The sequence below is a fragment of the Lygodium microphyllum genome, chromosome 7, assembly GCF_053477565.2.
Source record: "Lygodium microphyllum isolate KBCC chromosome 7, Lygodium_microphyllum_v1.1.10, whole genome shotgun sequence".
Taxonomy (NCBI): domain Eukaryota; kingdom Viridiplantae; phylum Streptophyta; class Polypodiopsida; order Schizaeales; family Lygodiaceae; genus Lygodium; species Lygodium microphyllum.
The window spans coordinates 122,044,054-122,066,547 of NC_141141.1; the positions used below are offsets into that span (position 1 = coordinate 122,044,054).

The 22,494-nt window shown below is 42.6% G+C and overlaps 1 protein-coding gene across 1 annotated transcript in view; it reads left to right on the forward strand.

Moving 5' to 3' along the window:
• Window positions 1-15,646, forward strand: part of LOC148033893 (uncharacterized) — a 112,146-nt gene extending 96,500 nt beyond the window's left edge. Inside the window, exons 16-17 of the mRNA XM_087681884.1 lie at window positions 13,789-13,919; window positions 13,999-15,646. Coding sequence (XP_087538010.1) covers window positions 13,789-13,919; window positions 13,999-14,127 — 260 coding nt within the window. The 3' untranslated portion in view covers window positions 14,128-15,646. The remainder of the gene's footprint in view (window positions 1-13,788; window positions 13,920-13,998) is intronic.
• The last annotated feature ends 6,848 nt before the right edge of the window (window positions 15,647-22,494 follow it).

Genomic DNA, 22,494 nt, shown 5'->3' on the forward strand with positions numbered 1-22,494 from the left:
GTGATAGAGGGCCGAGGATATAGTCCACTGTGCTTGCTCCTAGTTTCTGTGTGGGTGCTCCATGTGCCCCCCGTCTGATGCAATTGGCCGCGTGTTTGTGTGGGAAGCATGTGAGGGCATCCGACCCGGGCCATTTGTCGAGACCGTTGAGGATGGCTAGTCCGTGTGCCCCCCCTAACGCTAGTAGGTGTTCACCATATTCGGTGCATTCAGCTGTGTCCTGTGATGCCCGGTTGAGTCCTATCTCCTCCGGTGCGATCTCTTTGTACATGTGGTCTTCGCTCTCGAAGAAGGGGGTTTGCCTCTGTGCTGTGCGTGCATTGAAGTCTCCAGCCAACATGACATCCCCCAAGCTGGAGTAGTGCATGATATCTTCGTACAGTGGTAGGTATGGTGACTCGCCCTTCGGTGGTGCGTATGGGGAGTGTGCTGGTGGGAAATAGCACACTGCCATGTATATGTCTCGAGGGCGATTAGTGTGTATCCGGATCCACATGAACCGGGCTTCCTCATCTTTTCGCATGACTTGCACCATGGGCTGTAACTCCTCCCTGTACAACACAGCCACCCCTCCGGTCCCTCCTTTTGTTCGGGCTCTAGGGCAGAATGCCGTCTCCCATCTATATCCCCTCAGTTCTGGTAAGTAGATGCTTGGGCTTTTGTGGGTTTCTGTGTAGAGGACGATGTCCTTGCCGCTGAAGGTCTCCTGGAATAATCCTGCATTTGTTTTCATAGCTCCGTTGCAGTTCCACACTGCAAACCTCAGGTGGGTCTCATAGGCTGCGCCCCGTCATTGGTGTTTATTTGTGATGATGACACGACCATCTCTGTATATTGCCGCGAGCCTCCAGGATCTGTGGCATGCATTCTTTACGGTGTGCCACCTGTGCGGGTGTGAGGTCATCCTCCAGGTAGACTTTTTCCCCTTTTAGAGCTGTCCTTTTAGAGAGGAAGGCTCCTCTGGATTCTAAGTTGGCAAATTTGAGGATAAGAGGCCTTCCCTTGGTGAGGTCTTTCCCTACGCACCATGCATTCTCCACTATTTGAGGGTCCTCTACTCCTAGCTTTTCACATATCCGCTTGGCGTTTGCCAGGGGGCTATCCCCTTCCTTCCATCTGACCACCCGAATGTGGAGCGCTCTAAGCTTTCTCCTTTTCTCCTCCTCCAGTGCTGCATTCACAAACTCCTCCTTCTTTGTTGGTGACTTCTTGTCTACCTCAATCCATTTGGAGTTCTCGGCCACTTCGGCTTGTGCTTGTTTCACTATATTCGCCCATGTGTTGAGCTCCTTTGTTACTTGTGTCTTCAGCTCGTTGATCTCGGTTTGCACCTTGGTGGGCGTTGTTTCGATGATTTCTCCTTCCTCCTTCTTGAGTAGGTCCAATTGGTTTCTATATTCATCGAGCTCGTGCCTCGGTTCTTCGATCACCCTGTTTCTCTCTTGGAGGGACGTTTCAATGTCCACCTTCTAGGAGGTGAAGTGTGATGTGATCTCGGCATAGATTTCGTTCTTCCATTCTTGTACTTCCGTGCTTATTTCCTCCTTGATTTGGTGTGCCGTTTCCGCACACATTGCTGCCATGATTTCCTTGATGTTGCTGATATCTTGGTCATGCGCCTTGCATACATCTCGGAGGGCCTCCATGCCTTTCCTTGTGTGGTAGTCTATCACCTTGTCAATGCTGCTCCAAATCGCTGAGTATTTCTCATTTTTCTTCCCTCTTGTGCGGTTGCCTGGTGACAGGGATGTCTTGTTTGAGCCCATCCCTTCCTCAGGGGATGTATGCATCTGGCCTCATTGTGGTGGTGGATGGGTGATGGGCGGTGGTGGGAGGTGGCGAAGAGAGGAGGGAGGTGCTACGAAGAGAGGAGGGATGGCGATTGCTCGGACGAGGAGCGTGGACACGTGGAAAGGGGGCATCCGATTGTGCGGGGACTCGGACGAGGGGTGTTCGGGGCAGTGTCCGAGTCGGATGAGGGCGGGGACTCGAACGAGGGACGTCCGGTTGTGGGGACTCGGACAAGGGGTTTACCACGTGGCAGAGTCGGACGAGAGGGCGTCCGATTGTGAGTGGACTTGGACGAGGAGTGTCGGGGATTTGGACGAGAGGTTTGGGGGCTCGGACGAGCGGTTGGTCTGAGTGGGCGTCGATGACGTGATGGCGGTAACAGGTGAGTAGGGTGATGGTAGGAGCGAGATGAGCCGTGATGGAAGCAGGTCGCCACTCCCTGGCTGTGATCTCAGCCTGACTTCTTGCGCCTGTCTTGGCCTGACCTGCATATGCGCTGCCCTGCAGTAGTCTCGCAGTGTGCCACAGAACCAGGGAGAGAGGGGGCGCCTATGTGGAACTTCTCAGGAGACACCCTCATCCCAAGATCTCTCTTATGGGTCTATCTAACATAGAGAAGCTGAAGCGGTGGGGTATGGCTCCTCGATGATGGTGTAGTATCCTCTATATCTGTAGATGTTGTCTCCTGTGGGGTCATGGATCAACTGGGCGTGGACGATGAGCTTTGCATCTCTCTGTGGCTATGTCTAGGGTGGTCCCTTGTGGAGGGGCCACTAGTTGGTCTAATGAGGGCTTTGTAGTGGAGGGAGTAGTCGATGCTTTGTAGAATTGTGTGAGTGTATGTTGGTGTGCAGCTCCATGTCTTGGCTCCACTAGTTGGTTCGATGAGGGCTTTGTAGTCGAGGGAGTAGTTGATGCTCTATAGAACTCTGTGAGTGTGTGGTGGTGTGTGGTTCCCTATCTGCTCTTGGTTTCGTAAGAGATGCTCTCTACGATGGCATAGCTCTAGAAAGAAGAGGCCGAGATATCTTTGATCTAGGAAACCCTTCACTCTAGATAGTGGTTCAAATCCCTCTCTAAACAAGCAATGGAAGCAGCCTTTGATCTCATAATATTTGGACATTTGCGTAAGTAGTGCTTCTTTGTCTTTTGCTCGATCTGACAGAGCTAGCAAATCTTGTTCTCTGGGGAAAGGGAGTTTGTGCAGTATCTGTAAAGAAAAATACCCTAACATAGAAACATAAACAGAAATCGTACGACAAAGCACAGACTGATAAAAAGAACACAGTTAGGGTTAGGGTTAGAGTAACTTAGAGACAATGAACACAGTGAATAAATGAAATGATATGACTACTAATAATACAATGCTCATGCAGCAAACACACTATGTAGTGAATGAATACTGAACCTCGAACTCTTGTATCTCTAGGATCAGGGCAGGGATAATGAGCTGGAGAGTGTGTCGTACTTCGAATGGATCCCGAATCGCAGCAAGGCAACCTTCGGATGTCGAACACTAGCAAACACAGCAGTGAGAAGCTGGATCTGATGCAGACAACAGTGAGGAGAGAGAAAGACTAAAAACAGAGCTTGCAGGAGAGACAAAGACTAAAAACGCAGGCAAGACAGTCTGCAAGAGAGAGAAAGACTAAAAACGGAGCCTGTAGGAGAGAGAAAGACTAAAAACGTAGACATGATAGCCTACAGGAGAGAGAAAGACTACAGCGACTACAGACACGAGAGAGAAAACTGTCAGGGTGGCAGAGCTGGAGCGTACAAACACAGCAGTTTGCTGGCGTGGTAGGCTGCACGACAGCAATGCAGATGAACAGTAGTCAGTCGCCAGGCAGAAACAATAGCAATCAGCATGCGGGGGGCTAGAAACAGGTGCTAGATTGTAGGGAACAATGATGGATAGCAAGGGTTGAGATGTCCTTCGTGACCGGGGTGTGGGCAGCAAGCTGGTAACACCTGAAACCTGCAAAAACGAGATTGTGAAAGAGTGGAGGGCTGGCTGCCAATTTATAGAAAATTAGGGTTCTAGATCCTCTTCCACTTAACTTTCTCGATCCACTCCCCGTTTTAGGGTTTTGGCTAAAATAAGCCTAAAATAAGCATATTTTGGGGCTGTTTAAGTGGCTAACTGCATTTTTTAGCACAACACCTCCTCTTAGGCCTAAAATAGGGCGAGAAAAGTAGGCTAGCCTAACTTTTGATTTACCCCAAGGCGTCCCATTCCAAAGCAGCCAGGGCATCGGACAAAAGGTGCACGTTGGCTGCCTAGTGGCCTACCAAGACTACAGAGGCGATGGATATCTTACCAAGGGAGCCCAAGTGATCACCCCAGAGAGGTCAGGGCATCGGACCAAGGGTGCTCGTCGGCTGCCCAAGGGCCTACCAAGGCCTACAAAGGCGGATGGAATCAACAATGGACTTGTTTGTTTTGTTTTTTTGTTTTGTTTTTAAAAAAAAAGTGTTTTGAAAATATATAAGTAATATAGGGACAGTGGCCGATTTAAGTGACAGATAGGAAAAGATAAAGAGAGTTTTAAGCCTAAGTTATTCACAAAACTAGCAAGCCAATTCCTCGCACTGACGAGGATAAGTGCCTAAGGATGATAAAAGTGAGTGTATGTGCCAATTATGTGTTGAATATGTGAGAGGTAAAAAAAAAAAACGGTGGGCTTAGCAAGACAAGCAAAGCAAGCAAGCAAGGGTAGGGAAATTTTCTTTAGGAGAACTGCCATGTGTTATGTTACGAATATGGTGGATCCTAGAGTCAACCACTCCAAAAGACCGAAAATGGATAAATGCACACAGATGCATGTTGACATGAACAGAATGCTAGTGCATAGGGTAATGCAAAGGGAGATGCAAGATGTCATGCTCATGCAATATGCTATGCAACAGTGTTACTGGGACAGTGCCCTCGCAGGGGCAGTGTTCACTTATCCAAGTGCCCTTTTACAATTAGGTCATCCTGATAGTGCGGATGAAGTTACAAATGCCCATAATACAATACAAAAGAATAAGTGAATGTAATATCTAAAAGACTGTAAGCATCGTCACTGTCACGATCAAGAGTAGGAGCTGCTCCGCCCCCTCTCAAACTGGAAGGGAAAGCAAGAGGGAAGCACTCTCTCCCCGTCAAGCTGAAGAAGTAGGGGAGGGTATACCCAAGCAGATCTTGGGTAGTAGGTACTGAAGAACCGGCCGGTTGATCGCTTTGGTTAAGATATCTACAAAATTATTTGATGAAGGCACAAACTCTAGGTGAATAGTACCTAGTTCAACCTGCTCTTTGGAAAAGTGGAAGTGGACTCCCTTATGCCGTGTCCGTGGTGTGATGATCGGATTGCCCACAAGGGCAATGGTACTCTAGTTGTCACAGTAGACAATTGTGGGAGAGTCACATGGAAAATGAAGCGCCGCCAGTAAACTCCTTAGATAGATGGCCTCGGTGGTGCCATCGAAGAGAGCCCGGTACTCAGCCTCGGCCATGGAAGCCGCCACCGTCTCTCGCTTACGGTTGGACCAAGAAATGGGAGCCGTGCCCAAGATAAAAAGGTAGCTGCCATGGGAACGCCGGGTGTCAGGATCTCCTATCCAATCAGAATCAGTGTATCCCTGCAAACATGAACCATATGTCAAGCCATAAGAAAAAGTACACCACAAATAACGCAACACACGAAGACATGCAATCCAATGTGACATCCTAGGTGCTGTGAAATACTGACTAAGTAAGCTAAATCTAGCCTAGTGTGAATTAACCAAAGAAGGTTTCCTACAACAGAATGATAGGTGTGTGCATCGAAGGGCTATCCTAGGGTATCCTTCGACAAATGGAGAGTAGGATCAAGAGGCTTGGCCACTGGCCGTGTCTAATCCGAAGTGGTAAGCTTACCTATCTTGTCATCAGGCGTGTGTGTGTACGCACGACACCCAAAGACTTTGAAATTGAAAATAATAGGCCGAGAGCCAAAAAATGCCTTATACGGGGTCTTCTGAGGAAGAGGCGCAGTCGGGCACTGATTGAGGATATACACTGAAGTGTTAACAGCCTCGTCCCAAAGATGCTCAGGAAGCTCTGCTGCGAATAGCATAGAGCGTGCCATTTCCATGACTGTGCAGTTTCTACACTCTACGACTCTATTCTGAGAGGGGGAGTTGGGAGAGGTGAGCTGGCGAGAAATGCCATGCTTCTGTAGAAACTCGGAAAACTCGTGGGAGATAAACTCACCACTGCTATCACTTCTCATGCACCCAACATGACGACTAGCCTGGTTATGAACCAGCAACACCCAAGCAGAAAAATATGTGAAAGCATTTGACGTATGCTTGAGGAAGTACACCCACATGTATGGAGAATGATCATCCACTATAAAAAATAAGTATAGCACGCCGTTCAAAGCAACAGTGGATGTCGGCCCACAAAGATCAACGAGAATCAATCTAAGAGGCTCCTCAGCTCTATGTGTATATTGCTGAGGAAATGGGGTACGGTGTTGCTTCCTGAGCTAACAGGCTTTACAGACATCTCGAGCTAGCTTCAGGCGTGGAAGGCCCTCAACCAGCTCACGGCGTAACAACTCATAAAGTGAGTCATAACCAAGATGTCCTAAGCGAAAATACCAAAGACGCTCATTGTGCGTAGGCTCTCGAGATGTGGCTAAGGCCTAGAAGCTATGGAACATGGAGTCTTTGGCGGTCGGTTCAGTCAGAAAATGTGTCATGTGATATAGGCCATTAGGCTGTGCCTCACCACAAGCAATCACTAAACCAGTCAGAGAGTCAAGCACCTCGACTGTGGTCGCTGTAAAGAAAACTGCTCGCCCCAACCGACAAAGCTGCTGAACAGATAACAAGTTGACCCCAAGCTGAGGGACATGATATACATTGTCCAGCGAAGCCAGATCCGGACCCTTGTCAGTGGCAAAACTGATGCAACCTTGAGCGTGAAACTTGACCGAGGAGTTGTTTCCTATACGGACCCGCCTGGCTGCAGGGGCTTGGGTACAGAAAATGTCCTCTATCGGAGTCATGTGATGTGTAGCTCCACTGTCCACAATCCAAATTGGAGCTGAAGTACTCGGCTGTGACGAGTGGGCCTTTGCAGTAACCTCGTCGGGAGGCAACTCACAGATGTGGACGAGACTCGCATCTGATGTCTCTATGGAGATGATATGGGCCTTTGTAGACCAGTCAGATAAGCCCTCTGGAGTTGAGAACATTGTCATCTGAGATGACTGTGCGGTGGCAGTGTGAGTTTGACCGTTAAACTGCCCCTTGCCATCACCCTGCCTCCCCTGCTGGGGGTTGCTCAACTGAGGGGCGAGGGTTTGAGACTTAGGTTTTGGTGTTGTGTCTTATGCCTTTGATGGATACTTGTCGTCAAAATGGCCAGCCTTTTGACAATGTTGACAATACCTATTCTTTTTAGGTATATTCTGCCACCCAGGTTTGAGTTGTGACAGGGAGTTTCCTTGAGAATCCCCAGATTGATTTATCTTTTGAGTTTGATTTTGATTTTGAGTGGAGGTTTGGTTTGCTTTGCCCTTCCCTTGTTACCCTTTCTGAGAATGAGCAAGAAGAGCCCCCTCTGAAGAGGAATTCATATGAAACTGATCGAACCACCGTGTGTAATGCAATAGCTGAGACTCAAATTCATAGAATGTAGGCATGGTAGGCTTTGAAACTATTTCTTCCACAAAATTGAAGTATTTCTTGGGGAGTTTATTTAGGAACAATGCGACCTGATCGTCAAAGGACTTGGGAGTCCCCGTAGTGGAGAATTCAGCGAGGAGACGTCGATACTCAGCCAACTTGACTTTCAAGTCATCTCGGTCAGTGATTTTGAAAAGCTGAAGCTCATGGTCAAGATTAATACGACGGGTCCTATCTCGAGCTGCATAGCGGTCAGTCAAGTGTGTCCATCGCTCTGACGCTAAGTCAAAATGCTAAAGCTGAGAATGAAACTCTAGCAATAAGCCCTACATCAGCTCAACAATAGCGGAGGCATTTCTAGCCTTCCATGAGCGGACGACCTCGTATGGAACACATGCGGGATCGGGTTGGGGTTCCAACCCCTGCACTAGACCCCATAGGTAATTGATCCACACTCGGGAGACTGAGTGGGATACCCAGGCTGCAATGATCTCGAAAGTGTGTATGAGGTAGGTGGAACACTACCCGGTTGAGGGAAGGATGAGGTCCTAAAGGATGTGCCTATGTTTCCATAGCCCCCCAGAGTGATGTGCGGTGCGACATGAGGTGTTTGAAATGGAAATATAAATGGTGTAAATGGAAGTAGTGAAGCAACGGAAGAATGTGGTGGGATGGGTGGGTTTTGAAAGTGAGGTGTATGAGGTGCAGATTCTTTTTGTTCATTTTTATCATTTAAAGACTGAAAATGAAACTGTGAAGATGATGCACCACCATGTAATGAAGTGAAAGGAACACCAAATTCATTCTGATTATGTGAAGTAGACGGAAAAGAAGGAAGGACAGAAGAAGAGTTACCTAGCTTTTTCTTATAATCCCCGCGACGTGTGTTAACATATAAGAATTGGCCCTCCAGAGGACTTTTCCATAGTCAATAGACTGGACTCTTTCTTCCACATGATCTCTACGAGTATATTGCAAAATAGAAGAGGTAAAAGAAGAAGGCACAAAAGAGGAATCAAAAGTACCTTGCACTGGAGAGGACGGAAGAGTCTGAAAAATGGAACATACTCCGGATCTTGCTCTGCAAGAGGGGGGGCCCATCCCTGATGGAGGTGTCGACGGCCGTGCAACATCATCAGACTTACGCGCAACATCTGAAGAGTGAAATCTATGCATACCTTCATTTAGAAGCTTTTCTTGAAGGGCAATCCTTCGGTCGAGCTCCTCAATCTTCTTTTGTCGATAGGCTATGATCAGTTTATATTTCTCAGAGGTAAGCTTGCCTATCTTTTCTTCCATGTACTCAGATGTTTCTCCCACCATGTCGGAACTTTGTGGAGCAAGCTGATCGGCCCATTCTCGCTCGGTTCTCGGCATAGGCTGATCTGGAGACTGAATCGGTGTTGATGTGTTCAAAGTCATTTGAACCTACTGTTGTTCTTGCTTCTTGCTTCTTGCGAAGAGCTTTCAGATCAAAGGCCTAGGTTTCTCAGGGAGTACCAGGCTTTGATATCATGTAAAGAAAAATACCCTAACACAAAAACATAAATAGAAACCGTACGACAAAGCACAGACTGATAAAAAGAATACAGTTAGGGTTAGGGTTAGAGTAACTCAAAGGCAATGAGCATAGTGAATAAATGAAATGATATGACTACTAATAATACGATGCTCATGCAGCAAACACACTATGTAGTGAATGAATACTGAACCTCGAACTCCTGTATCTCTAGGATTAAGGCAGGGATAATGAGCTGGAGAGTGTGTCGTACTCCGAACGGATCCCGAATCGCAGCAAGGCAACCTCCGGATGTCGAACACTAGCAAACGCAGCAGTGAGAAATTGGATCTGATGCAGACAGCAGTGAGGAGAGAGAAAGACTAAAAACGGAGCCTGAGATTGTGAAAGAGTGGAGGGCTGGCTACCAATTTATAGAAAATTAGGATTCTAGATCCTCTCCCACTTAACTTTCTCGATCTGCTCCCCGTTTTAGGGTTTTGGCTAAAATAAGCCTAAAATAAGCATGTTTTGGGGCTTTTTAAGTGGCTAAGTACATTTCTTAGCACAGCAGTATCTACATGTCTCAATTTGTTGCTGGTATGAGACTACGTGTCTCAATCTGTTGCTGGTGTGAGAATGTATGGAGCTATCCAATGTCACATCGTACCGCATGAGATAGGTGTATATCCATGTATCTCGGGTAGACAACAAAGCCATCAAGAGATATGTGCAGAAGATGCTTTCGACAGGAAGCCATCTTTATCCCTAGGTCCTCAATAGGTGTCATCCATGTCCTGGTTGTGTGTATTTGAATGATGTCCGTCCTGATAATGTGGTTTAGTTTCTCTCAGTTGAGCTTTAAGTGAGGGCAATCCAAGCTATATTGTAGTTGTGGGAGATGATCCATGTGTAATCCATGCAATCGTAGCCATGTCTCTGTCTGAGCATACCAACACTTAGTATTCCCCCTCTAATGCTAGCTGTCTAGATGACTCTAGTGAGAGCATGGAGTAACTTTTTTTGAACAATGTCGAGAGCATATACAAGAAAGTCATTGCTTCTAAGAGGGCCTTTGCCACTATGGGCGGTTCTTCCATCTTTACTCTGATTATCTCACTCGGTACAGAGGGCTTACTCTGAATCATTCGTGAAATCATCTGTACTAGGGGTCTCTCCATCTGCTCCCTCCCTCATAAATATTCTCCCCCCTAGATAGTGGCTGATCATGTGTAGCTCTCCTTACGTGGTAGAGGTTCAATCTCCACATGGGGGCCCCACACAAAAGTGTTGGTGTGACCAAAGTGTCGTAGAGCTAGAGCTTCGTCCGAGGCTCTTGAAATTTTATGTGTGCCTACTGGCTGTCCATCGATCCTAGAGCCGCATAACCTCGTGTTAGTCTATCCTTTGTTACCCTCCTCAAAGTGGATCTCGACCTTGAAAATATAATCCCCAAGTTAACATATCTTTGTATCACCTCCACTGTCTTCTCTCCATATGTGAAATGGGGTACTAGTTGTTGAATCCATTGAGAGGAAGTATTAAGCACCATAACCTTGGTTTTCCTAAGGTTCATTGTGAGATCTATGTCCTAATAGAAGGCTTGTACTGCACCTAAGTGGCGCTACAATCCCTTTTGTGTACTGGAGGTGAGGACTATGTCATTTGTATACAATAATATGGGTATGAATGGGCCCCCTCTCAGAAGGTCATCTCCCTTCCCTCCAAGTCTATCAATGTAATTTGAGTAGACAATCATGTTATGAAAGAAGGTGCCCATAAATTTGCTATGTGGAGTAAAGATACGATCTATCATTCGATTAAAAGTGCCAAGATCATTCATAAGTCCAAAAGGCATGACAAGAAACTCATATAATCCAAAAGATGTCCTTAAACTGTTTTAGGTATATCCTTCGGTCTAAAGCATGGCCCTTATATGTTATAACTTCTTCTCCCATGGGTCCCATCTCATCCTCTTTGATGCCTAGATGGGCTACCATGTCTATAGGGATAAAATCGGCTTGTTCTCCATTATCAAAGAAAATCAAAGCATATTGATCTCTAATTTTTCCCCATGCCGTGCAAGACTTAGTAGCATCATCATAATTAACAACATCTAGCATTAATCCAATTGATGTTTTTGGCTTTTATCCTTGGAATCTCCTTGATTTTCTGATTTTCTAGCTTGCTGCTTATTTGGGACTGTTCTTAGCCATGCAATTGTCGTGTTCACAAACAAAGCATCTATTTGCAGCCCTTAATTTTTTACGTTTGCAATTGATTTCCAGCCCTTTCTTTGCTGTTTTGACCTCTTTTCAAGCTGATTTTCAGATCTGCCCCTTTCCTCAACCTTTGACAACTTATTTAGCTTCTTCCCACTTTCTTTGAAGCCCGAATCTTTCCCATGCAACAATGCATCAGTTGTAGCGGCAGCCTCTATGAGTTGAGACATGCTAGAGATAGTGGATTTAATGCAAAAGCCCGTGATTCCCTTGGGCAGCTCACATACATACCTTTCCACTTGGTCATGAAGAGGATGTTTAGCTAAAAATTCATTACTCAACGATTAGCTTGTTAAAACAGCTGCAAAACAGTAAATTGCCAATTCACACCTTTGCATTTAATGGGCTTAACATGTGAGAGTGTGCAATGGAAGAGAAACATGAATATAGAGAGAAAAGGAGAAGACAGACAACAGTAGGAATAAAAGAGAATTTTGCACTGAATCTGGAAAGAATGTTGAGTACAATGACAGACTGATCAGTCCTTGTATGCAGCCCTAAGTGTTAGTGAGAGCACCAAATCAGGTTGGAAAATTACGATAGCAGTGGAGATGGCAGTAGAGACAAAGATGGAGGGTGTAGCTAGCAGTCCTTGCTAGAGATAGAGAAGTGTCGTCGATGAAGAGTTTAAAGTTTGAGATGGTTGAAATTCTTGGGTAGCTATTGCTCTTCATGATGCTGGAATGGTAGAGAGCTTGAGGTAGCAGGTGAGATTTGTTTGATGAAATTTGCTCTTTAGTGTCAGCTTTCTTATTACATTCCCTTGGAGTTTATTGAAAATCTTACATGTTTGAGTCTTTAGTATTATTTAAGTCCTCCATAGCTTGTTGTCTTCTTGCTTCTTTGTTGCTGCTTTGAGCATATCATTCACCACCTACTTGTGTATATTCTCTTGATAAAAATTAAGAGCATATGTAGTTGAGTTCAACAAGGACTTAAAAGAATTTTTAAAATTGTTGTTTAGCATTGCTTATATCTAGTTTGTATTGTTAACAGTTGGTTGCTTCCACCTGGTTTTGCTGAAAGTGCGCACTAGTTATAAATAGCTGAAATGCCCCTAAATTGGCTGATGAGCCAGTTTAGCCACTAAATGTGTCAGTTGGCCAGCTAAAGCTGGCTGACTAGCACCAGAAAATGCCGAGAAATGCCAATGTGGCAGGGAGAAAATGCAGACAGGAGCTGGTAGGGTAGATCACATCTTGTAGGGGCTGTGTAGGTTGATAGATGCATGGCAAAATCAAGAAATGCACGCTAAGCTGACTAAGAAAGGAAATGCATTTCTGAATAGAGCTGCCTCCTCCATCAAACCATATGTGCTTGGAAACAACTACACTTTCACCTTTATGACCCTAGTAGGCATCCATGGGTGTAACTCAAAAAACATTCTAGGTTCATGGTTGCACACAAAAGGGTTGATGCCGTTATTGTGGAACAGATTTGCACAGACCATTACAATCTATAAGTGGCATCAGCAATACAATGCAACATTTTGATATTGTATTGTAGATGTGCTTGGAACGCAGTCTCGTGTGAGAGTTCTTGAAAGGAAATGCATTTCTGACTAGAGCTGCCTCCTCCATCAAACCATATGTGCTCAGAAACAACTACACTTTCATCTTTATGACCTTAGTAGGCATCCATGTGTGTAACTCCAAAAACATTCTAGGTTCATGGTTGCACACAAAAGGGTTGATGCTGTTATTGTGGAACAGATTTGCACAGACCATTACAATCTATAAGTGGCATCAGCAATACAATGCAACATTTTGATATTGTATTGTAGATGTGCTTGGAATGCCGTCTTGTGTGAGAGTTCTTTTACAAGATCTCTAAAATGTAAGGTTGACATTCTTATCCTTGAAAATAGGCATTTTAACAAAACTTTATCTTAGAGCATACTAACACCACCATTTCTACCACTACCACACCACCCTACCCACAACGATGAAAAACGGGCACACACACTCGTACACATGAAAACCATTGATGTTTCTTTGAAGAACATGTGACGTTTGTGGATTATTTGGGTCTGAGGTTCTCATCTTGTTTCCTCAAAAATCTGTCAAGAAAGGCACAGAGATGCCCTGCCTATGTCAATGTTGACTGACTTCTGGCTCTGCTCTGAACCTGCTCAATTTGAATCCTTCTACCTATTTTGGCTGTATATTCAACATAGGAACTTTTATACTATTTTAACTATTGTCCAAATAGAAGTAAAGACTCCTCTAGGATTGGGCAGGTCTTCATCTGCTTATCACCCAAATTATTATGCTCGTTGTTTTAGTATTACTTCCAAATTGTGCTCTCTCAATGCTCATCTGTTTGGGAAGCCGAGTAATCAATCTGTTACAATTTATGGAAAAAGCCATGATAAAACCTGTAAGCAGTGATGTCTTAGTTATACTAATTTATTCTTTTGTGATACACATACCAGGGATTTTGATCATTGATATACTAGAGTTTTTGTTAGAGTTAAATGTGTACTGTGTTGGAGGAGCCAGCATCTTAACTGTGTGTAACTTTTTTGCACTTTTGTGAAAAACTGATAACCAGATGGAACAGATCCCATTAGCTATTCTGGAAAAATAATTGAATGCTGCTGGCTAGCTGATCAACAAAAGTGGGAATTTATGCGGATCAGAACTGATAAGAATCACCCCAATGGAGTGAGGACTTATCAAAAGGTAGATTAGCCACTCTTTGTGTTTAAAAGGTTCTGAACTAAGAGCTGTTTGCAATGCCTAATGTTTTCTGGATGTTCAGGTGATGGAAAGCATTGAGGACAACATAACAGAAGAAGTTCTTCTTGGTGAAATCAAAGGGATACTTCATCTGCCAATGTATCAGGATAGGATTCAACATGATCAGCGCAGGCTACAACGGCGTGAATGATGTGTACTCTTTTATTGCCTGTTTGTGTAGGATGATGTGTCCCTACCGGGCACCCCTTCAAATGCTTTGCAATACGTAGGGTGAGTCTGTGAACCATCTTCAGAGCAGAAGAGATTACATGTTTAATCAAAAGAAGCCACCCTATAGAGGTCATCAAAATTTGTGTCATTGACATACAGCGCACACCTGTGGATTCAATGGGGTCAGAGGTATAAGCTGCTGAATGCTGTTTTGTAGAATACATAACAAGCCTCTGCTCCTGAAGGCAGCATTTTTGATCTGTGCAAATAGCCAATGATTGAGCTCTTCTTAAGTAGCAAAGCTATTGGAGGCAAGGAGAAGCAAGTTTAAATCTGATGTATGTCAAAAGGTGGTGGAAGAAATTTCAATAGCCGGTGGTGACAAACAGGGAAGCAGAGTGACACAAATTGTGTACGGTTATAGCACCAAGACTTCAAATGAGCACAGGATCTTTGACTTTGTAGGCCTTCAGCCATACAGCTTTTCGCATAGACCTGTAAATTTGTTCTACAAACAGTTCCTTTTGGGTATACAGTGCTGCATCAAAATGAGCTACAATTTCTTCATATTCAGTTGTGGCTAGGGGTGTATGGGATTCTGCTGCTGGATTAAGATTGTTTATATGAGGTTTCTTTTGTTGCCCAATCTGAGGTGGTGATTGCCACAGGGTTCGGATACTGCAGCCTGATTAAGAAAGGTTGTATGAGGTTTTCTTTGTTGCCCAATCTGAGCTGGTGATTGCCAGAGGGTTGGGATACTGTAGGCTGATTAAGATTTGGTTCAATGGGAAGTCATCACCCAGACATCTCATTGATGCCCTCTGTAATATCATAAGAAATTGGAAGAACATCAATTTTAGCAAAAATTCAAAGAAATACACAGCTTATGTGATATTTTTGAAGACAGATGGCAAATTTGCCAAAGAAGTATTGATGCCCTCATGGCAGATTCTCAAAGCCTTGTTAATACCTATGGTTCTACAATTTTGCAATCCTGGTGGAATGTCCATTTGATTGAAGGAGAGTCTATCATCCTGCCTATTGTGGCATACAGTTGTGAAGTGTGATTCAGTTGTTTCTAACTGTTATAGAGGGAGGCCGTGATCGTAAATGTATTCTTGTAATTTATATTAGTTTCCATTATTAGGTTGTGTGGTTTTTGACAGTTGTATAGTTTTGGGGTTTCCTGTTCATGCTATGTAGACAGATTGGTGGTCTGTCACCTGATGCAGAGCCTGGTATGCACGAGATCTTCACACATGTATATGTTGTGTCGTCCCTCTACACTCGGCCTACCTTGGACATTTTTTGTACAAGAATTTATGATTTATCTAGCAGTAGAAGGGTGAAGTCTGCCACGGGGTGCAGGCAAAAAACAACTGCGTGTCTTGAAGTGAATTTTAACGTTATGCCCCCGCCCCGTGGCTTGAAGTGAATTTCAACGTTAAGTTTTACACAGACTATCCTCAAGTACAAGAAGCTGTTTTACAAGTATAGATGGAATTTTGACAGGTCACCTTCTAATGCTCGTAGCTTCACTGACGTTATTGAAGGATCTTGCCATCATTAGTGCATTATTTGGATCTATTCTGGATGCTTTTGCCGTACCTATTGTATGCCCTGTGTTAAGGATGCTTTCTTTAGGGTGATTGTTTTTACAAGCATTATCAATCAAGGGATGTAATTTGTTGCCTTGAACCTGTCATTATGCTGACAATGGTGTGGGTTACTTTTTTTGGCACTTATTTCTATGGCTCAGTAAAAAAAAAAGGGGGCTGCAATAATATTGGACTGTAGAGGAGATGCCTTTATGCAGAGACGGGGCTTCAACACTCAGACATTTAGTCTAGCAGTACAGCCTGCCAAACTAGCTGTTTATCTAGCCATTATATTTATGTACTTAGGAGTAATTTGCGTGGCTTATTTTGTATTTTACCCGCAGGATTCTTTCAAAGGTTTTACTAGTAGAGGTTCTTTGAAAACAATGATAGTGGAATTTCAGTGATCAAATTTTGTGGATGCTATGTTATTGGCACTGTCAATGAGTGGATATGCTTAGGTGCTGTTTATGTCGGGGACATTCACTTATTTGATTAGAAAGGTAAAAATCCAAGGCACTTGCTTATGGAATTCTTGCTTTAATGAATTCATGCTTTTATGCTTTCATGTGTTGTGTGTGCTTTCTTATCAATTTTGTGTATTGAAGTGCCAAGCTATGGTGAGATTTAACATTGATATCAGAACTGCAGTCTGATTGGTATTAAAGCTAGGTACAGATTATGACGAAGCAAGGGACTAGTTAATTAATGCTACATACATACTTATAGAACACACATATATACATGCATTAATATTTTGGTCGTACCTTTGGTGTCCCCATTTTTGAATTCTATTGTGCTTTTTCATTTTATGAATAAGGTGGAAAAAACTCCAGAATCTTTGGAGTCTTGGTTCTGTGTTTCTTCATACTGTAGGTGTCTGTTGTTCGATTGTAGGTGGTACTTTCTAAATTTTTCTCGAGTTGTACTGTGTGTGTGTGGATTATGCTTGTGCAGGTAAATGCAATGAGGGTAATGCAGGCCATGGAGGTAATATTGTTCTCTCTCTCTCTCTCTCTCTCTCTCTCTGTGTTTGAGGGTCATCAAATGGATCAAATGTATTCGGTTATTTTATGAAGATTTTCTCCTTGATTTCAAGTCTAAGAAGAGAAACAAACTTGTCCTCTTTCAAAATGTGATTAGTCTGTTCCATTCCCCATATAAACACTCAATTTCTCTTCAAATCCGGCAATAAATTTAGATGTTTCCCCATATTCTTCTCGATACTTTCTTTCTAGGTTTCTAAATGTCCTCAAGGGCGTTTGCCTCATTGCAAACCTAGTAATAAAACTAGTTTTAACTTCATTCCAATTTGCCGCCTTGAGTTAATGAATCCCACCATAGTCATCTAGATTCCTTAAGTACCATATCAATCATTGTATGCTTATCGACATCAATCTCTCTCCCACTATTGAAAGCTATACATTCCAACTTCTTAAGAAACTTACTAGTACCCTCATTTTTTGGATCAGAAAAAGGCTCATATCCAATCATAGCCATGCCCGAGTATCTATGTAGGAAAATAGATATGTGATCCTTAGAACAGTAGCATCTTCTTGTTTTCGTAGATACAAAAACCAAGAGCCCAAAAACACTACCATATAGAGTTTGTAATTCAAAAGTACAAATGTTTTCCCATTGTTTGATCCTTTAAAACAATACATCCAATAACATCCATGATCTACATAATCTTTTGATTGATGAGAAGGAGAGTGAAGAGAAGCATCTCCTTTTGTCCAAATTTAGAGAATCAATAGACTATGACAACACGCAGAGAATCCATAAAAACAATTTATCAATTAACATCCATAATTGTCTTCCTTTGATTGGAGATACAAAACCCAGGTAACATATTCTTTTGATTCCATGACAACAAAACTTGCAAGCTCTATGAGTTTTCATCCTTGTAAATCCTTAATCCTTTTCTAAAAATTTTATGAGATCTAGCAGTAAGTGTAGTTTCTCTCCATGCTTGTACTTTGGCTTGATCATCTCAAACAAACCAAATTAGTAGCAATAAAAAGAAAATCAGAGCTCCTAGTGGTAGTCTCTTCCTTTTATTTCTTTTCTACTATTCCAAGTAGTTTGTTGGTGCTCTCTTATCTATATGTTCACGTCTTTCTCCACATCATGTGTGTGTGTGTGTTGCTTCTTTCTTCCATTGTTGTCAAGAAACCAAATGGCAAACCATGCGGCAATCATGCAAGCTATCACTTGAAAAACTATCAATGACAAAACCACCTTTGCTATGGACAACCATTGAAGAGTTAAACAAATAACATTTGCATTTCTTATTCAATTTGTTGACACAGTGATATGTTTGGGATTAAACGTTTTTATCCACCAATATGAGAAGAGAGGGAGATCATAATTCCAAGTCCTTTCTTAGAATGATAATGATGTAATCACACACACACAATCACCCTTTGGCAATGGACTACCATTGAAGAGTTAAACAAATAACATTTACATTTCTTATTCAATTTATTCACATAGTGATATGTTTGGGATCAAAGGTTTTTATCCACCAATGTAGGAAGAGGGAGATGATAACTCCAAGTCCTTTCTTAGAATGATAATGATGTGATCTCTCTCTCTCTCTCTCCCCCCCCCCCCCCCTTTTAGAAACACCATGAACTCCTTATGTTTCATCTTAGGAAAACATTTTCCCATGTGATATTCTTTCCAAGTTGTAACCATGAGATATATAAAAGCATTTGTAATATTTGTAAGTTTAGATATAACCAATATAGTACTGAAGTATCGAATGTCTTTCAAAGTTGGTGATTGTTCACTAAATGATAGCTTGCTTGTTGCTCATGAGTGGATGTGGGGTGCCTATCTTAACGATGATGGAGGATAAAGGTGGAGGCATTAGAAATAAACCTAAATAAGACCATTGAATAAACATGTGGACAAAGAAAACATTTTATTTTACCTCTCAAACATCATTCTCTCACATTTTTATATCTCATGCATTATTATGATGGAGCTTAAGTTTTCTTTTTCTTCATAGGAGGACATGTAGAGATGTAATGGAAAAAGATCCTTAGGTTTTTATGTCCCATGTATGGACATGTTAGAAAATCCTTAGTTTTCTCAAAGAATTAAAAATTGGGTAACTTTACTCTTGCTCGATCGAAGATTTGGGTTGTATTTTTAAAGCCACTTTATCTTCAAGATTCGTAAGATTACTCTATTAAAACTTAGTATTCCCTTTAAAGTTTCTTATAATGATGGTAACAATTTGTATATTTTGTTATAGTTCGAAAATGGACTCTAACAAGCTAAACGTTTTGAAAATAAAATATGTGGCAAGGCGATGTTTTTTAATTGTTGAATGTTCCAAAATTCCAAGAATTCATATAGAGGTTGTTTTAAGTTCCTCACAATTTGTAAAACTTGAGAATAATATGAAAGAGAAAGCATATTTGCAAATAGGTTTGTATACACATGTCATTGATGCATTTGAGATCCTTCTCAACAACAAAGTTCCATGAATAGGTTAAAGGTCTATATGATGTTCTTTGTGAGACAACACACTCAAAAGTATCCTTCAAGAAGTCTCTAGAGATTTGGGTGGTGAGTAAAGGCACTTTCAATAGTTTTTTATAAAATAAGCAAGTTCACCAATTTGTTAGTGTGTGATATCTGGATAATCCTTCGGGAGTATGGAGATAACAAAGAGCATGTGATATGCCAAAAGGATTGTTCTATGTTATTTCAACATGATCTTATGATCTTGATGCATTGGAAGATATGTTGAACACGTTTATGCCAAGGGAGAAAAAATGCAACCTTTAAGGGGATTCATAAACATTTCCTATAACCATGAATAAAGGCACTAAGGGCATCCAAGGTATCTATTGGTATATATGCCTCACAAATATCTCGGATGAGAAAGGACACAAGGTACCCAACGTAGTCTAGTAGAAAAATAGCACCAAGCATTGTAGTACCATAATTGCATATCATAAGTATAAGCCAAATGACAAAATATATCTTATATTTTTGACCAAGGGAGTATAGGCACATTGGGCTATCCACAAAAAGGTACGAGATCTCACAAACTATAAGCATTGATACTAAAAGATATGGAGCATTTCTTATAACAATATAGCAAAGTGACTTCACTCTTAGCTTCTCAAGGACTGCCACGTCGACTGTCAAACACTCCAAAGGCTTCCCCTTCAAGCGCGATGGCTGCAGCACGGGAGAACAAGGCCGGCCTCAGGATACCATCGTGCCCCTTATGATGATCAGTATCAGCAATCTTGTCACGATCAGGACTGTTGGCCCTCCTCCCGACTTTATGCTTCCAACCTTCTTGCCCTTTTCTTCATGCGAGGTCTGCTGCAGTCCCTTTGTCTGCAGGCCAGGCCTCTCTATGATGATTGCAGTATATCCTCAGTCAGGCTGCTTGCTGAGCTACATGAGCACACTGGTCGTGTGCATGGAAGGCATAGACAACCCGTCATCGTTGGAAAACTGCAGCTATTGCATGGGAGGAGGAGCCCAGATTGGCCCATGCATGGTTCCTCCACTTGTAGCACGCATGGTGACTGTTGCTCCCTCTGCAGATGATGAGAGCCCCGCCTCCTAGTCCACTTGTAGCACACATGGTGACTGTTGCTCCCTCTGCAAATGATGAGAGCCCCCTCTCTCCTGCACCGTAGCATCCGCTGATGCGCCGCCTGGTCACCGAATCCCCCGGACTACTGACAATTTTTCTGATGTAGCTCGTCATCCATTCAGTTGGGGTCCCTTCCTGTCCTCCTCTCACACGACATCCAAAGTCCCCTCTCTCCCTGGTAGTAGCCCCTCCATATCATGAAATTACCTCTTGTATGTCTCTTACCGCCTCTCTTCTATAATCTTTCCTCTTTCCATGCAACTTTTTTAAATCTATTCCAAATGAGGCTGCCTTAGATAGGCATCGATTTGCCTCTGTTCATATGCAAGGCCGCACAAGAGCACAATCGAGCAAATGCTAACATTCAAGAATATATAAAGAATTAATCTTATACACATTAATGTAATGGGATCCACCACACACTTTTGCATAAATACAATCATACCACAAACCACACATAGTATGTTATTTACATCAAACCTTTAGAAAGCATGATCCTTGCAGTAGTTCCACCAAAAACCAAAGAATGGAAGAAGATGAATAGCAAGGCGCTAGGCATCATTGCTTGGGGACTAAGTGATGATGTGCTACATCATATCTCTGGCATTAGAGATGCTAGAACTGCTTGGAAGGAACTTGACAGGATGTTTAGTATCCAAGCAAAGAATTCAAATGTAAAATTACTCATGCATTTTTATAAATTGGATATAAAAGACAGTGCTTCCATGACCATACATATTAACAAGTTCAAGAGAAATTGAAAATATATTGATGGCCACTAGCTTGCAACTCTTAAGAAGAATATTGATGAAGATGAAGAAATTGCCGTATTGCTTGCAAGTGTAAATAAGGATCCATATGAGAATCTTGTGTCCACCCTAAGTAATGTTCCAAGTCTCTCACTTAAAGATATTGAGCACTCTGTTCTTGATGAAGATAACAAATAGAAGAACAAGAATGCAAAAGATGATGTCCCATCATCTAGGGAAAATCTCTTATATACCAAAGGAGCTGCTAGACCCAAAGGAAGAGGTCGAGGATTCAACACCGATAACAAAGATTGGATGATAAATCATTATTGTGTAAGACTGTCCATATAGCCAATGAATGTTTCCACTGTAAAAGAGTACAACATATGCATAATGGTAACCACCAGAATTAGTTCATGAATGAAAGAAAAGAAGAAGATGCTTCTGCTACCATCAGCAACTCTGACAAATTGTTCTAAAAGAATTTTAATTGTACCTTTCATATGTTTTTCCCATACTGGATCTCTATGTTTCTCTTGGTGGATTTGCTTTGTAAAAACCCCTGCCAAAGATGTAAAGTTTCAAGCATTAACTTGACTAGGCTGCCTATGAGCTAGTCTCCCGGGCCATGTCACCATGTAGGGGAGGCAAAAGCTAGCAAGTGTAGGAACTCATCATTTGAGGGGGGTGTTGAGAAATGACGAATGATGTAAACTCTAGGAAGAGATTTCCTGAATCCCATAAGCATAATGGTGCAGAATGATACTTACCCAGCTACTATAAAGCATTGTACTTGACTATCACTTTCATATGGAATGAATACAATATCATGATGCTTTGTACTTTCACTTAGTGTATTTGTCATTGCCAGTCCATTACACAAGATTGTCTTTATGAGTCCAAGCTTCCATCTTGGAACCTAATTCACTTATGAAACAGTCAGTCTCTCTTTGTCTATGTCAACATGAGTCTTTCACCATCTTCCATCCTCCATAGCTCCTACCATATGCTCTAGATCCACACTTTTCACAAATAGGAATTTGGAGCTACATATGTCGGGTCATACTTCATGGTTTTGATCATGTGTCTCTATTTAGCGTTTGTCATGACTTGGCATCCTTCTAGTTCCCATTGAAGTCGAAGAGCATACCATTTGTGTAAGAAAGAGAAGTTATTGGCAGTGAACTACTTCAACTTTTTGATTTCTTGTTCTATGGCAAGGACTTTGCTCTTGATATAAGATGTGATCAAGCATTATTTGCGTGCTTGTTCAATGGAAAGTTTGGTGGAAATGAGTTCCTTGAATGCCTGGGAAGTTTTGACAAATATGAATTCAGATTGCTCCCATGAGCAAGGTAGCCTCTGCA